This window comes from Rhea americana, unplaced genomic scaffold (assembly GCF_003343005.1).
Source record: "Rhea americana isolate MKP2758 unplaced genomic scaffold, rheAme1 scaffold_485, whole genome shotgun sequence".
Taxonomy (NCBI): domain Eukaryota; kingdom Metazoa; phylum Chordata; class Aves; order Rheiformes; family Rheidae; genus Rhea; species Rhea americana.
The window spans coordinates 11,071-28,477 of NW_028186629.1; the positions used below are offsets into that span (position 1 = coordinate 11,071).

The window sequence follows — 17,407 nt, forward strand, 5'->3', positions numbered from 1 at the left end:
CCAAGCTCAAGAGCGGTGCATCCCTATGAGTAAGAAGTCCAGCAAAGGGGGCAGAAGACCTGCATGGATGAGGAAGTAGCTCTTGGCCAGATTCAGACAGAAGAAGAAAATGCACAGAATGTAGAAAAGGGGACAGGCTACTTGGGAGAATTACAGGGATGCAGTCAGAGTATGTAGAGATGTGGCAAGGAAGGCCAAGGCCCTGTTGGAATTGAGTCTGGCAAGGGATGTCAAGGACAACAGGAAGGGCTTCTTCAAACACATCAGTTGCAAGAGAAGGACTAGGGAAAATGTGCGCCTGCTACTGAATGGGGCAGGGGCCCTGGTGACAAGGGATACAGAGAAGGCAGAATTACTGAATGCMTTCTTTGCTTCAGTCTTCACTGCTAAGGGCAGCCCTCCCGAATCCCGGAGCCTGGATGTGAGGGAGAAAGTCTGAAGAATGGGAGACTTTCCTTTGGTTGAGGAGGATAGGATTAGAGACCTTCTGCGCAAGCTAGACATCCACAAATCTATGGGCCCAGATGGGATGCACACACAGGTACYGAGGGAGCTGGCAGATGTTGCCAGGCCGCTCTCCATCCTCTTTGAGAGGTCCTGGAGAATTGGAGAGGTGCCTGAGGACTGGAAGAAAGCCAATGTCACTCCAGTCTTCAAGAAGGGCAAGAAGGAGGACTCAGGCAACTATAGGCCGGTCARCCTCACCTCCATCCCTGGAAAGCTGATGGAACAGCTCATTGTGGATGTCATCTCCAGATATATGGAGGAAAAGAAGGTGATTGGGAGTAGTCAGCATGGATTCCCCAARGGGAAATCCTCCTTCACCAGTGTGAGAGCCTTCTCTGATGGAATGACTGGCTGGGTAGATGAGGGGAGAGCAGTGGACATTGTGTACCTTGACTTCTGCAAGGCTTTTGACCCTGTCTCTGCTAACATTCTYCTAGAGAAGCTCAGGAAGTGTAGGTTAGACGAGTGGACAGTGAGGTGGATTGAGAACCACCTCAGAGTCCAGTGTAGGGCTATGAAGATGATCAGAGGGCTGGAGCATTTCTCTTAGGAGGACAGGCTGCGAGAGCTGGGCATCTTCAGCCTGGGGAAGAGAAGACTGAGGGGGGATCTTATCAATGTGTGTAAGTACCTGGAAGGAGGGTGTCAAGGGGATGGGTCCAGACTCTTTTCAATTGTGCCAGGTGACAGGACAAGAGCAAATGGGCAAAAACTGAACCATAGGGTGTTCTGCCTGAATGTGAGGGAGAATTTCWTCACTGTGAGAGTGACAGAGCCCTGAGGCATCTTTGGATTGCATTATAGTTAGACTCAAAATAGCATACAGTAGTCTAACAAAATGGAGAATAAATGATTTTATATATAAATTACTTCTTTTCTGCCATTTAGTTTGTGACATTGTCACCTTTCTACACAAAATTCCACTGATTTGCATCTTTATATTAATCCTTAAAATATAGCACCRCAGTACTGCCCAGCTGCGAGAATGCAGGATGGCAATTTATCGCAGAAAAACTCGATAGCACTTTATTGGCTACAGCTCCATCTCCAGCAGTGCCAAGACCCAGACACTTCAGAGAATGATACAAGAAATATTTTAATAGGTAACTGATGTTGTAATTCCAGGCAGTTAGCATCCACATGTATCCGTTCAGCTTTCTTCCAAAGATATACACATTTCTCTTCTTCTTGAAAAGAAGCAGTGTCTGTTGCAATGAATCCCACTAGTTAGTTATATTCTGTGTGCCAGCCTCCAAAAAAGGCATCTGTGTGCCTTCCAATCCCCGAAGAGTGACCCTGGTTGCAAAGAGCACTGAAGGAGGTAGGAACACCTCAATCCATTCCCTGAAAGCAAAGCATAGTGCTACTTGCATAATTCTAAAGATGCAGAAGCATCTCCACCTTAGCTGTATCCAGCATTCGCAGACAGAATCCCTTTGTCCCAGCAAGGATTCAGTCACCATCACGCACCATGGACAAGCCCTATTTGAGCAAGCAGGCAAGCACTTGGGAATATGCCACAACATGAACTCAGAGAGGTTTGTTGTTATACTTTAGTGTCTGTACACCTCTATTTTACATGTTCCAATCACTCAATACTTTATTAGACCTGCTAAAGATACTGTCCCAGAAGAAGTAAATGTATCTAATCCAGTTGGGTAGGAAGGCAGCAGCAGGGTTCAGCAATTTCTCAGGAAGGAATGATCTTTCACAGTAACAAAACTATGTAAAAATCATTAGAAGACATGGAATACATAGGTGTATTCCAAATGATTTCTATTTATTCAGCTATATCTCTCTTGTGAGCTTCTCTCTGTAAGCATTACTCTGCCTTTTTCTTTCTTTTTTTTTTTTTAATAAATACTAAAATACTCTTCTCAGGGCACACTCGACATAGAAGACCGGATTTACTGCAGTTGACGCTTCCAGGTTTTCCACAAATGAAATGTATTACTCCAGTGTGGAAAGTAGGCTATACCGGTGAACACTGTTTAGATGCAATGGACACCATCACTTAGATCTTCCAGTTCTAACCATTAGACTACTCATCTTCACCATATCTTCCTCCCCATTACCAAATTAAAACCTCTTTTTCCTGGAAGTACAAAACTTTAAGGCAACTGAGAGGGATCTTTTTCTTCTGAGGGGGGCAGGGCACATCAGATTATGTAACAGAGCAGTGCTCTTTATAAGGTATTTCAGGAGGATGCTGACTATAGCTTTTTTTCCTTTCTTTCTTCTGTAGTGTAGAGATACTGAGATTTTCTGTCAGTCACAGTAGTAAGAATTCAGAGAGAAACCACCAWCATTGCAGAGATAAATCTAGATCCCAATTAACGTAACTGAGATCAGAATCTGTCCCACTGCCAACCAGTCAAGAATCAAAATGAAGTACAAATGGTCAGCTAGAGGACACAACTTTGTGCCTGAAGATACAAGGCTCTCTGGCATTTGGGAATGCTGACAAGGCCTGGTGAGAGGCAGGGGGACAAAAAAGTCTCCAAGTTTTCTGTCCAGTGTGTCTTAGTTTTTCACTGTACATGGAAACAGTGCACGTTACCAAGAAATAAAACAAAAAGAGAACAGTATGGCAGCTAACAAAACAGTTTCATTTCAAAACAACAAATCTGGAGATCAGCCTAGGAACCCAAATTTCAGYAAAGCCCTAGCAGCAGGAACATGATATGTCATCATAGGTTGCTAAAGAGGGTCTCATCCCTAGCGGAGGAGCTAAAGCTTACACAAAGCTGATTCTTTTTTGCAGTAATCCATGTCACTCAAATGAGGTTCACAGCAGCATAGTCTGGGTTAATAACATCGACAGTGGTGAGAAGCATCAGTGAAAGTAACTGTAGTTCTCAGCTTTCTTCCTTCTCAGCTTTTTCTCAGCTCCCATTACCTTCCCACAGTTTACAAAGCAGGTTCAGTTCACCAAGGCAATCTTGTCCTTAAGTTCTGCTTTAAGAAGGAAAGTGAATTTAGCTTTTCTTTCAGTGGATAGCTTTTTAGTGACACATCCTGGTTGTCATCTCTCTCTGTAAAACAAGAAGAGGGAATTAAAAAACAAAGGGGATTCATTGTAAAATGTGGAAACATGCCTTTTCCATTACCATTTCTGCCTCTCTGCAAACTTATGTAGTGTCATATGCCATCACGCTTCTGATTTTTCTGTCATTTTCAAGGACAATGAACATAACTGGGAATTAGAAGGAAGCATATTATTTTTGACAACTTTAATGCCTTATTAATTCCCTAGTCATGTCAGGCAAAYGGTGTGGCATCCTACATAAAAGAAATAAATCACCTACCTCTGTGATGCAAGAAACAATGATGTAAGAAAAAGGGTTCCAAATGTTGCCACTGAACTCATACCTAAGAGGAAACATGCAGATACCTTCTTTATCTAGTTATTTCCACCCACACATGAACAGATATGGTAAATCTTCTCCAAGGCTTTATAAGAACTGCAGAGTTTGTCTCTAGGATGGGGTCTGGGACCATTCACAGACTCCATTGGTATCAACTGAAATTATAAGATGATCATGGAAAGGGTTTCCTGACTGTCTTGTATCTATATTTTATCCTGTATTTAACTGATCATTTCTTCATCTAATACATAGAATTGTAGAGATATTTTTCCCCCTTTTGGAGCTTTAATTCATTTTTATTCTTAGTTGTTTCATAAGCTTCCATAGCATTAGCTGTTATTTTGCTGTTATAATGTAACAGAATGGAACGGTATCATTTGTGGCCATTATAAAGGCAATGTTAATTAGTACAGTAATCTATATTCTCTACAGTCATCCACACAAGAATCTGAAATCTTATTTTCTTATAGGTGACAAGGGTGAATGCTAGTGGAAAAACGTCCCCCTTTTCCCTTAAATCTTATTTTCTTTTTTTTTTCTTTCTTTTTTTTAAGCAGCTGCAATAGGATTATCTCTTTAGAGCAAGAAACATCAAACACAGCACAATTCAGTRTACTGTTGGATGGTTTTTGCACACAAGCAGATACAAAATGCTCACCCCTCTTCTTACTCTGAGAGATCAGCAAAACAACTATGCAAGGAAATGCTAACAAATAACTCACTAGTACTCAACCTCATGAGACTGAGTTCTAAACCACTGAGACACTGAGAAGCTGGTAAAATCCATCAGCACTCCGTTTTGTTTAAGCCTCAGGAAGCTCTTGCGAGGCGGAGGTGGGTGGAGGGACAGGAGCAGCGAGCGGATGGATCGCAGGCCCCAGCACCACCCTTACAGACAAGGCCTGGCACCATTTCCAAAGTTCATTTTCCTAGGCAAGATTCTCAAGCGCAGTCCTCTCCTGATGGGTTTGCACTCTGAGCAGTCTCCACAGGATGGTGCTAGACTTTTGGCTATGGAGGGAGGATGCATGCACACTGCAGAAACAGGGACTGCCACTTGTTCATCTTCTTCCTCAGGAAAATACGCCTCAGATAGAAATGAACTAAAATATGTTGAGGAAGGGAGGACTCCTTGCCAAAGTCTATGTTTTCTTCCCAGTTTTTGACTAGTTCTTTTATTTTCTCATCCGAAGAATGACTAGATGCTAATGTGTCCCAAGGCAATGTTAATCTCTGCAGTCCCTTAAATTTCAGTACTTGGTGTCTACACATCAGCAGTRTACACCCCATAACCAAGCTGACAGATCTATGAGATGAAATAGAACCACTTCTTTCTGCAGCTCTTGCTGCACTGCTACTTGTAGTCAGTCAGTAGCAGCTTATGTTGTTAGGAAAACAGTACGAGGATAATGCAGACAGTATCAATGTCTCAGTAAAGCTGGCCATTCTCTCAGGAGCAGTGGAAGGCAAACTGCCTCCCAGTAAAATAACAAAACATCACAAATAACAAATTCATTATGCAAAATCTCTTTMAATTCTTAACTCAAGGAAAAATGATATAGGAGATTAGACGAAAACATTCAGGCAAAGAGTAAGCACTTAAATTATCTACACATAAGATGTAAACTAGACTGCTTTAAAGCAATTGTAGTCAGAGTATGTGTCTGAAGTATTTCAGCATCAATAAAGTGAAGCTGTGAGTGTTTCATTGCCAAAGTGTCATTGAGTTTGAGCCTACAATACCATCTCAGCTATTTTTTGCCAAGACAGAAGGTATCTTTTATAGTAGCATAAATTCTCCCCAATCTGTCTCAYCCTTCATATCTGGAGTATTTTTGGTTCATGATATATTCATGATATACCTGGAATATTTTGTGCTCATGATACCTTCCATCCACTGCCTCCCGCTTTATTCTTCTGTTGCTAAGCTCTACCTCTCCCGGTATCAAGACTGCTGGAAATGGCTCTGCAGTTTTCTCTCTGCTTCCACTTAAAAGAGCTTTTAGTTCCAACACCTGCTTGACTTTGGTTTTGAAAATGTTCACTGAAGTCATAAAGTCAGAATATGCATAAAATTTTTCTATGTGGACTCATATTGTTATCTGTAAATGAAGAATACAGAAACACACAAACATGGCCACACTGCACTCCTATAGGTAYGTGCACAAGCTTTTACTGATTTCAGCAAAGGACAAGGAACTAGAAACATTTTTTAAGACCATGATCCACAGAACAGTGAATTGGCATGTGCTTTGTGAGACTGACTTTCTACTTTTAGTTGTTTTTAAAGGAATTTTCAACAGGGAAGAGAAATAAACAGTAAACGATTTCTCATGGGGACTTGTAATTATGAAGTTGGCAAGGAAAAGTTAGTTTCAGACAAAATTCAGAGAGGAAAAGTTATGTCTAAAGAGTTCCCTTGAACTTCTCTGTCGGGCAGCAGTACATTGCATTCTCTATGAAACAACACCTATTGCTTGGTATTTCAGAGAGAAAAGTGTATTTACTTGCCAATCTCTTCCACTGAGATAATTATTCTTAAAAATCAATCATTCACTCTTCTCAAGAGTCTGCTAGCAAGTCTCACACTGGTTCTGACAGGCACTAGAGACTGTTACTAGATAAAGAGGCTGAACTTGGTCACCTGATGGCACATGGCTGCTGCTGCTCCATGTCCCCAGGTCCTTCCTGTAGCAAGGCTGAGAAGGTATTCCTGGCAGGCACACATATCAACACACATATATAATRCATATGTACCTGGCTGCCACACGGATGAACACAAACAGACAAACCCAGCACTCACACAAACACAAATAGCACCAACAGCCTCATCCTGTTCCCCTCTCTGGCTGGTCTGGAGGAAGGTCCGTTAGTAGGACATACACATATATATAATATGTACAACGTGGATCCCTTCAGCACCTGGGTGTAGAGCCTCAGACCACCTTGTTGCCGTTCCCAGATTCCCTGTCTCCTCAGTCACTGGCATCTGGACATGCAACTGCCCCAGAGTTGCAGCCCCACTCCAGCTGGTGGTTCAGACCCCATCTCTACTCTACAGCACTACACTACTACTCTACATCTACTCATTGCTACAGTCACACACACACACACACACACAGAAACTTGATCTGTCCAGCAGCTGACCTTGAATATGCAGTCCATCAAGTAACTGGTCCTATACCCTTCCTCTTCCAGCTGCCCCTGTTCTAGACACATACACACACGGGTCTCAGTTGACCCTCAGTCCCCACAGTCTCTCCTTGGCAGTCACMTGGGACCTCCAGAGCCTCCAGCAGCCAATTCCCTTGGGCTCTTGCCCTCAGATATACACACACACCCCTRGTTCCCAGGTCAGTTCATCTATTCACTGGCCGGTCCAGCTTGGTGATCACTAGCGACTGCACTCTGACCTGCATACCCACACTCACTCCCACTGCTGCCACCACACACATGCAGCCCCCACCCCCTGCTCTGGCTCCAGGTGCTGGCCTGAGATCTCCACACACATGCACACAGAACAGAGAGTCCTTCTCTCAGGAAAACAGGTAGGTAGGAATTTAATAAGAGACAGGACAGACTGCGGTGATCAAGCATAGCGCATGATCAGACAAGCATACCCACCATTTACAGATGACTGGCCCTTTTTATCCCCTTAGCTTCACACATTTGTTCCTCCTCACACCACCTAGCTCCTTCCTTTTTGCTGCCTTTGGTACCCTAAACAGTCCATAAGACGCCTTGTGCAACCCCCTAATGCTCCCCACAGCATCCTGCCCTGTGTCCCATGCCCCAGGCAGTGCCCTCAGTCTAACAGGTGCTCCAGGGAACTGCTGCCATGACTCATCTTCCTGCTTTCACACCCAGACCACGGGGCCGTTGCTCTGCTGAGAGAGCCTTGGAGCAGCCGCCAGGGTGTCCATTTGGGTTCCCCTTCTCTTGCTCTCCTTTGTGGTTGTAGAGACGAGCTGTATCACACAACCTAATAAATCTAATACACAGTCCCACTCCGCTGAAATCAGAACAGAGGTCTCTCCGTAATCTCAAATGAGATTCATCTCACTATTACAGTGGTGCTCAGCAGTTACACAGSCACTACCTTCAATAGGCTGAAAACCACATTGTCTTTATTCTCTTTTGAATCTGCGTGGTTCTGTGCTTGTCTGTAACGTTATTGTTCATTTTAATTTGATAAAAAAGAGAGTATGTTCTTGACTACTAACTACCTATTAAAAGAAAATGGAGGTATTTCCCAAACAGGAGAAATAACAAACAGTTGTTGTTCGACTGTTCTAGCATGGCAAAACAACTAGATTTGCTGTTTCTTTGGCTCAAGGCACTACATACCTAGCCCCAAAGGGGTATTAGAAAATAAAGTATATAGACTAGGCAAACAAATTAGGGAATGAGACAGAGAGACACACACAGAGATACATACAAACATTTTTTAAAATATTTAAACCTTTAAAAATCTTTCTAGGTTGACTGAATGCCCCAGAACACAGTTAACAAAAGTTTTCWATAGCAGAGCCTGGGCTTAACTTCATGTATCTTTTGGAGTTGCACTTCCTCTAGAAAAGCAGTCATAAGAAATTCCAGAGTACTATTCTCTGTAACATCCTCCTACATAAGCTCAGGAAGCGTGGGTTAGACGAGTGGACAGTGAGGTGGATTGAGAACTGGCTGAAAGGCAGAGCTCAGAGAGTCATCATCAGTGGCAYGGAGTCTAGTGGGAGGTTTGTGGCTAGTGGAGTCCRCCAGGGCTCAGTACTGGCTCCCATCYTGTTCAACATCTTCATCCATGACCTGGATGAAGGGACAGAGTGCCTCCTCACCAAGTTTGCTGATGCTACCAAGCTGGGAGGAGTGGCTGATACACCAGAGGGCTGTGCTGCCAGAGAGACCTGGACAGGCTGGAGAGCTGGACAGACAGGAATCTCCTGAGGTTCAACAAGGGCAAGTGCWGAGTCCTGCACCCAGGAAGAAATAACCCTAGGCACCAGTACAAGCTGGGGGCTGACCTTCTGGAGAGCAGCTCTGCAGAGAAGGACCTGGCAGTGCTGGTGGATGACAGTTGACTATGAGCGAGCAATGTGCCCTTGTGTCCAGGAAGGCCAATGGTCTCCTGGGGTGCATTTGGAAGAGTGTTGCTAGAAGGTCGAGGGAGGTGATCCTGCCCCTCTCCTCAGCACTGGGGGGGCCTCATCTCAAGTGCTGCGTCCAGTTCTGGGCTCCCCAGGACAAGAGAGAYGTGGAGCTACTGGAGAGAGTCCWGCGTAGGGCTACGAAGATGATYAGAGGGCTGGAGCATCTGTCCTATGAGGAAAGGCTGTGAGAGCTGGGCATCTTCAGCCTGGAGAAGAGGAGACTTATCAATGTGTATAAGTACCTGAAGGGAGGGTGTCAAGGGGATGGGTCCAGACTCTTTTCAGTTGTGCCAGGTGACAGGACAAGAGGCAATGGCACCAACTGAACCACAGGAAGTTCATCTTAATATGAGGAAGAACTCCTTTCCTGAGATGGTGACAGAGCACTAGAACCGGTTGCCCAGAGAGGTTGTGCAGTCTCCCTCTCTGGAGATATTCAAGGCCTGCCTGGATGCAACCCCGTTTAACATGCTCTAGGTGATGCTGCTTGAGCAGGAGGTTTGGACTAGATGATCTCCAGAGGTCCCTTTCAGCCTTACTGATTCTATGATTCTATGATACTGCATTCAAACTTGTTGCTATTCTAAAGGTTGGATTGCACAATTAACTCAAAACAAATAAGTGCTATTCCCCATATTGCCACCAACCAGCCCCTAAGGAGAACTTTACACAGAATTGACTTCTAAGGAACCTGAAGAGAGACCATTTGTTATTCTTTGTCAAGTCCTTAAAGCACTTTCTCATTTGCTAAGTTACTCTAACCGGAACTTAATAAGCAACATGTTTAAGCACTGGAGGATGGTTTATTTCCATGGTGTTTGAGATGTCACAGAAGGATGCATTCCTGGATATTTTCATGGAAGCACCTTTTCCCAGAACAGGGGAAAAAAATGCAACAYAATTTTAAGAGTAATCAATCATTATTTCTCTGATGAATATCTATTCACTTCCACTCTTTGCTGCTCCAATATGCATGTCAGACACATTCAGCTCACAGCTCTCCATCTAACAATTTCAGTTTCTGCTTTTCAGCTCCCACTAAATAAAGCAGAGAAAAAGGAAAAAAAAATCAAACCGCTTAMAGAGTTTGCGAGTAGCTGAAGAAATCCCTCTCTAACAGGACAAATCCATTTCTGCAGACTTCTGGATGAAATCTGAATGGAGTACCTGAAGAATGCATTTCCCAGTAAAGAACCATATTATTCTAAGAAAATGCCATTTTTACTCTTGCATGAGTCAAATACARAGTGGACAAAACATAAGGCATAAAAAAGGATAAATGCATATTTGATGGGATTCACAGTCTGTCAAAAGCTGATGGAAAGGTGGGTGAAGTRAGATGAATGATTATAACGGCATGGTATAAAAATGAATAAACACTAGAAAAAAGAATAAATGCAATAATCACCTTCATAAAAACTAGGGCTRCTTTGAAGATTCAAATTCTTACTCAACTGCTGTATCCCTGTTGCATTTTCAGTTCTGCCAGTGCAGCATAACTGAGTTTGCCATTCTTCCCTCCTAGCTCCTGTTACTGCCAGTAGATAAACCATGTGATGGCATAATAAAGTTGTGTTTCAGTCCCTGATAACTGCTTCAAACCCTATAAGGGTCATAGCTTTTTCCTCTATGCTCTCACACAATGAAAAGAAAGCCTCACCCAGGGGGAATCCCATATATACACAGACATAACAAGACTTCAGAATCTCAGTGAGGTACCCACTAAGCTAATCCACAGCCTTTTAGTTGTTCAAATCAGAACCACAAAATAAGCCAATGAGCAATTATAAGGTATAAAAGAATATTCRTATTTCATTCGTAAGTACAAATGATCATAACTTTCATTGCTGACTTTATCAAGAGGATTTCGAAAAATGACAAATATTCATCATATGGACAAAACTTTTAGTATCTTGGTCACAAAAGAGGCTGTTTATTGTGGAATAATATAGATAAAGCAGTCCAAAAACCAGTGTTGCAGAACTTAGCTATATTTAGACAGCTAATAACCAGAATAGGAATGCTGAAGCAACACTAGTAATAGTTAAGTAATTTGCAAATTTACTCTCTTTTTTGTGCATTTTTAGTTGAGAGTCATGCTTTGAATCTACATACACAAATTTTCTCCAAAGTTATTTTTTCTTTTTTTTTCAGTTCTCTCTCTCTGTACAGTCATAGAAAAAATGACAGAATTGCTATCCAGCAAGTATATCGATCACTTGCGTATTCCTTGATTAGATTTCAGAACACCTTTTATTTGAATGACTCTCAATTATCTCAGTGAAGAAGACTAAATTAATCCCTCCCATAATCTGCTTGGCTTCAGGGTAGTTATTTTGAAGCTAAACATGGCCTGATGTTCAAAAAACTATAATAATCCTAGCTGATTACTCCTGAATTTGTATAGATTTTTGTAGAATGTAGGTAATAYTTCTGTTTCTGCATGCAACCTCTTATCATTGATGACAAAGGGAGTTTATCAAGTTGCAGCAAGATCAGAAGATTACACTGCAAAATGCACACATCAGTAAGACTAAATTCAGGTAGACACACAGAACATATCTTTGATGACTGATTTGATTAAATATTGTCATATTCCAAAAATGTTCTTATGGCGTTCTCTTTCACCTATTTTTTTTCTTTGTCTGCAACTAACTGACTAGAAATCCTTCTGTGGCGGGTTGTGATGCATCTTGTTCAGCTGACTTATAATTTGCTGCTCTTGGCACAGAGGTTATACARAAAGAAAAAGCAAACAGTAGCACTACCATTGGTATGCAATTCATAGAGAGAAATTCCTCTTAACCTTAGCATCAATTTTTCCCGGACAGCACATGGGCAAGGGGTTACGGCCAGTCCACACAGTGAACCCTATATTCTTGCTGCTTGTGTTGCACTTGTTTTGAAAATACTACGTTCTCCTCATCCAGCTCTGTTGCATCTTTCACTAACATAACACCAAAGGGAAAGAGCAAAGGACTTCAGAGAGGTTGGGAACGAGCCTTTCTTGCAGAGTATTTTCTCCTATTTAGGGGATTAATCATATCATCATATAATGGTAAGGTTGGAAGGGACCTCTGGAGATCATCTAGTCCAATCCTCAGCATAGCCCTTATGGGGACTGAACCTGCRACCTTGGCATTAGCAGCACCATGCTCTAACCAGCTGAGCTAAACCTGCCCCCCTCTCCAATATACGTTGAAGAAAAATGCAAAAAAATGTGCTTTTCAATCGTGTTCCCAAGCAGCTGTAAATCTATTGACATAATCAAGGAACATCAGCCCTACCTAGCCAGCCCCAAGAATGGCCAAAGCTTGGTTAATTGGTCAAAGCTACTTTGGCCTCAAGAAAAAGTACTGATAGTCTGGGGGACTGACATTAATGTCTTATTGTAGTCTTGGCAAAGTAAGAAGAAGAAACTTTTCCCTCTCTTTCTCTCTCAAATATTCACCTGAGCATTGTTTGCCTAGAATACATCTAATAAGCTTACCTGAAACAGACAGGATTCTYGGAGAAACTCAAAAATGGAGATTTCCTGATCTGGTATCCTGAATCCCATGTGAGTCCCTCAATCCATGACTGGACTTGCACAGATTACTGCTGCAAGCCCAAGCTCCCATGTAAAGGTTCCTTCACTCTTGCCATGATTAGAGAAAGACTACTTTAATCCACAAAGTCACTTTAATCCACAGAAGTACAGACTTCTAGGAAAGATATAGTCACATTTCCTGCTTGCCCCATGTCCCCCAAACCACCAAATGCCTTGTTAGTATATTAGATTATGTATAACTGCTCAGGGAAGAGTCTTGGACAAAAATATCAGTTTTGGCTGTGCTAGTTTTCAGCTGATCATTACCTGGATCTGACTACGGTAATATAAAGGCTCCGACACAAAGAAGGAGAAAGAATCWGCAGCTGGAGGTGATAGGGAAGGCAGGACCATATTTTTCTGCTTTAGACTGCATTTATCTTGGCTTAACATGATGGTGGATTATACCTTAATTAATCATTTTTCCTTTTTTTTTAAGGGTTATGGAAAGTATTGGCTGAAAGGCCTGGTGGGAGAAATATTCTCTATTCATAAACAATGCAGCACTTCTGATACCCTGGTTAAAAGTATATCTCTGGGAGAAAATGACTCTTCCATCTCTCATCGTAGTCTTCAGTTGTTCTGCTAACTGTGGCTACAAACTCATTGATAAATACATTCAGGGGATCCAGAGCACCCTACAAAAGCATTCAGAACAGCATATTATGTAATATTAATGTTGGTAAAAAAATAGTACATGAACATACCGCTTGAGACTGCAGGGCTAGATTTTTCTCTGAATTTTATAGGAAAATTCCACTGGCTGAAATGAATGTGCTCCAGATTCACATCAGTGTAATCAGGGCTGYATATCAGCTCTGCATCATAAAATGTAGGAAGGTAAAGATATGGCCATTACACAAACGTAATTGTGCAATTTCCTGAATATGTTTAACTTCTAAATTTTACTGTCACCTAGCTCATCATAGTGTTCTGCAATTCACATACAGTACTGCTTCATAGAAGAAAAAAAGAAAGAAAGAAAGAATTGGAGAGAGTTTAATGATCAGGTTAATGTAGAAGTTAACTTATCTCTTTACTTACTAGTCCGCCTGGATAAATACTAGAAATTCCATTCAGGAAAGAGAATTTTCTGTAGAGATGGAAAAGCTAATTTAGATGCTTACTTTTAAGCAGCGCTATATATTAGATGAAAAAGCTTGGAATTGCTTGAAAAAAGCTTGGGATATTGGAAGTCCATTATGCTACTGTAAAGTCAAAGGAAGCTTTTACATTGCGAATAATGGGGTGGTAAGAAGACATTATTTCTGGTTATCCTGGATATTAACTCCATCCTGCTGGAGGCAATTACCAGCTTTTCCACTTTTTTATATATTCAGATCCACTGACTACCACTTCTAATCCCAATGGCATCCACTTGCAAWCATAGCTGAACCTCAGTGCATCAGTATTCCTAGTATCTATCACAACTGCACACTTAAATAATACTCTTCTCTACTTTTTTCATCCAGGTGTAATTATTATTTTTTGTCCTCATAAAGCAAAGTATTTATAACAACCGATTTATTAATCRGTTCTAAGGGATGGGAAGAAAAAAGACATCCAGAGAATAAGGAATAGAAATCGACAGTTTCTATTGTATTTTACCCCTGTCCTCACTGGAGAATTTCACTATAACCACTAGCTTCTGAAGATATGTAGGAATCTGCTGGGGATCTGAATACTATTTTGCAATGAAYTTTCAGAAATTTCCAAGAAAGCACAAAAGGTGCTTGGTGCTCTGTCGGAGGACAGTATATCTGTAAACACAAAACAGCACATATTGGTGTCTCTAGTCAATAGACTTGTGCCTTCTACACTACCTAGTTACTACAAGAGAAGCAAATGTATTTAAATCACATGAATCTTTCCTTCATGGTTGGCAGAGTCTCCCTTGGTCATCAGTTCCCGTGGCCCTTTAGTACAATAGGAACTCTTGACTGACACACAGTTGTGTAACTCTGTCCCTATGCAGAGTTGAAATACACTTGCTTTTACAACTGAAATTTTTTATTAGAACACAAGTTTCAAAGTACATATTGAATATATAACCTCTGCATAAATTCTCAGGCCTTCTACGACCTTGCACAGACTCACTAAGAAAGAAGAACAAATACACATTTTGTCTTAGCTCTCCTTTTTAGGAGATACAACATGAGGTTACATAAATAAGTAATGTTCATTAACGAAAAAAGGAGCKAGGCCCATTTCTTCTGCAAAGAAGGATAAAATGAAGGTGCCTTAGGAACCTTATTCTTCAAATGAATTACACTATGCGCAGAGATCTAAATTTAACATTGACATCTCACCATGTTTTGGRGTGGATTTTTATTTTTTTTAACTAAGTCTCACAAGCACAAAGCATAGTGAATATGTAGGCAAGCTAAAATGAAGAAATTTAAAAATCAAAACAAGATACTGCAACACATCATGAACAAAACTGTGAAGCTGGGAGCAGGCAATATCACCTCCCTTTATATCACTGACAAACTGCTATCGGACAAAATGCTTTGCGCTGGTGTTCACACACTGATCTCTARAGGTTCTGAATCATTTGGATCTAAAACGACTGACCGTAAAGTACAGTTGCAGGATTCTTTGCGCTTCTCTCTCTGAGAGGCACCTTCCTGCTCAGAGGGAAGAAAAAAATCCTCTGTGATTTAATGCTCCTCTGGAACTATTTTTTTTTGCTTTTCAGAAGTGATTTTTCCCTCCCTCCTCCCTCTCTTTTAGGAGGAAATGTTGCTCCACAGGTTTCACGACAGTATCTGCTGCCACTGAGCTCGGACTGTAGCAGTGAACAGGCTCTGTAGTTACTGTGCCAAGTGGGGCACCTGAAAGTGCTCACCAGCTATTGCTGAAAAGACCCCCAGCACTCAGTGATGGGAAAGAGGAACTGTATTTCTTGCAACAGAGTTCCTTACCTCTGGGGAAATGGGGTCTGGGATCTGCCTCTGCATATAGCYAGAGGACACTTTAAGAAGCTGGATTCCTTTAAAGAGGGAATGCTGTACCTACAGCTGCACTTCATTCCTGCTCATTAGTTGTTATTTAATGGAATGAGAGTAATGGAGAGTTAGGCATATCAGGGAGGGTGCTCATCTGTCTTTAAAGGAAAAAGCTATTTAGGGTTACTTATGCTGTATTGAGGTAAAGAAATTAAAAAACTTGAAAAGGATTACATTGTATCGAATGCAGTAGCTTGCATTCCTTAAAAATAAAAAGACCAATGGATGATCTGTCCCAATAAAATATATTAGCAGAGTTTGTCAAAACTTCAAACAGGTACACCTTTCACAACTACTAGAGATGGTGCTTATGACTGCAAATATTGTGAACATTTTAACAGTGATGAGCTGCTCTAAAAAATGGTTCAAAAGACAATCTGCTCTGAGAAAGAAAGGGAAGGTTAGGGTCCAGTTTAACAGACCACTAGCTTAATGTAAGCTTTTTGTTTATTCTATAGTGCTATAAAATGTAATAGTGTGATGCTTGCACATTTCCAGTTCTCACTGGAATTCCTAAGGGAATAGCAAATAAAATGAAAAAAAGACCTAATTAAACTATGCAGGAAGTTTAGTCCTCCCATTTCTTTTATACACACCAACAAGAACRATTGAGCTTGCTACTGAAGGTCATTCTTAAACACGAGATGCCAATTTTGGGCTCACGTTACAATCATGTAAGACCATCAATAGTAAGTTCTACTTTTATTATAGTTTTATTTGGTGGCATCAGAGTACTGAATTCAGTATTTTCATACTTTTGTCAAAGGCTAAGTATTATCATATTCGATTCAAGAAAACTGATGAGAGCTATTTATTTACACTGTGAAGGGTAGGAAAGCCACAGCAAAACTGGAAACAGAATGAAAGGTTTAAACCACCAGATTGCATGTAAYTTATATACTGCTTATAATTCTTACTTTGTAGAAGATGCGTTGTAACAGGCACAAATTTGGGGGGTAAGGAGGTGCTCCATGTTGGGCAGGGACAGCCCCAAGGTACTGTGTCTGTGGGTGAAYCACACTGGACCAGAAGGACTGCAGCTCATGGAAGAGCCATGCCAGAGCAAAGGAGAAGGAGTAATCAGCAAGGAGCTGCAGAAAGAAACCACTGTGCACATGTCCCCAACCTCCTGCATGGCCTGACACCTCACTAAAGGGATTGGGAGGGACTGCGTGTAACCTGCTGCAGAAACAAGGAGAGCGAAGACCAGGATGGGGAGGGGGAGGTTGCTGACTGAAGCTAAGCCTGGGAAAGGGAAGGAAGGATGTTTCTTCCCCAAGGGTTTTACTATTTGTCTTTTTTTTCTTATTACCTGAATCAATAGTCAAAAGGTTGTGTTAATTGGCATAAATTACGTAACATTCCCTAAACTGAAGCCATTTCACCCAAAACATGTCTATGATGTGCGTGTTTTCTAGGCTGCCATTTGAACAGTAAATTACTGTGCTTCTGCAGCTATRTGAAGATGTGAACTACATATTATTATCTTAAATATATATTAGGTATCCTTATTATTATATATTAGATATTAACTAACAAGTTTGGATTCATGAATATTTAAAGCACCATGTATAAGAGGTCATCCATGTGCAGTGAAGGTGTGGTAGACATAACAGATATCATGCAGCTAGATAATTTTTGTCCACTAAAAGGCGCTCAGAAGYGAATTAAGGTGAACTGCTGCTAGTGGAGAATAAAACCAGCTGCACAGGGAGCCAGTACAAAACAGAGGCCACATCTTAAATCCACATCGTAATTTATTTCCTAATAGCCCTCCCATGGAGACAA

The 17,407-nt window shown here is 41.5% G+C and overlaps 1 protein-coding gene across 3 annotated transcripts in view; it reads right to left on the minus strand.

The window, feature by feature from the left end:
- Window positions 1-3,095: 3,095 nt before the first annotated feature.
- MOB3B (MOB kinase activator 3B) overlaps window positions 3,096-17,407 on the minus strand; it is an 85,529-nt gene continuing 71,217 nt past the window's right edge. Inside the window, exon 3 of one of the 3 annotated variants that reach the window (XM_085317026.1) lies at window positions 3,096-3,542. In XM_085317026.1, the coding sequence (XP_085173152.1) occupies window positions 3,436-3,542 (107 nt within the window). In that variant the 3' untranslated portion in view covers window positions 3,096-3,435. The remainder of the gene's footprint in view (window positions 3,543-17,407) is intronic. The other 2 variants (XM_085317027.1, XR_014897306.1) reach the window with 2 other exon arrangements.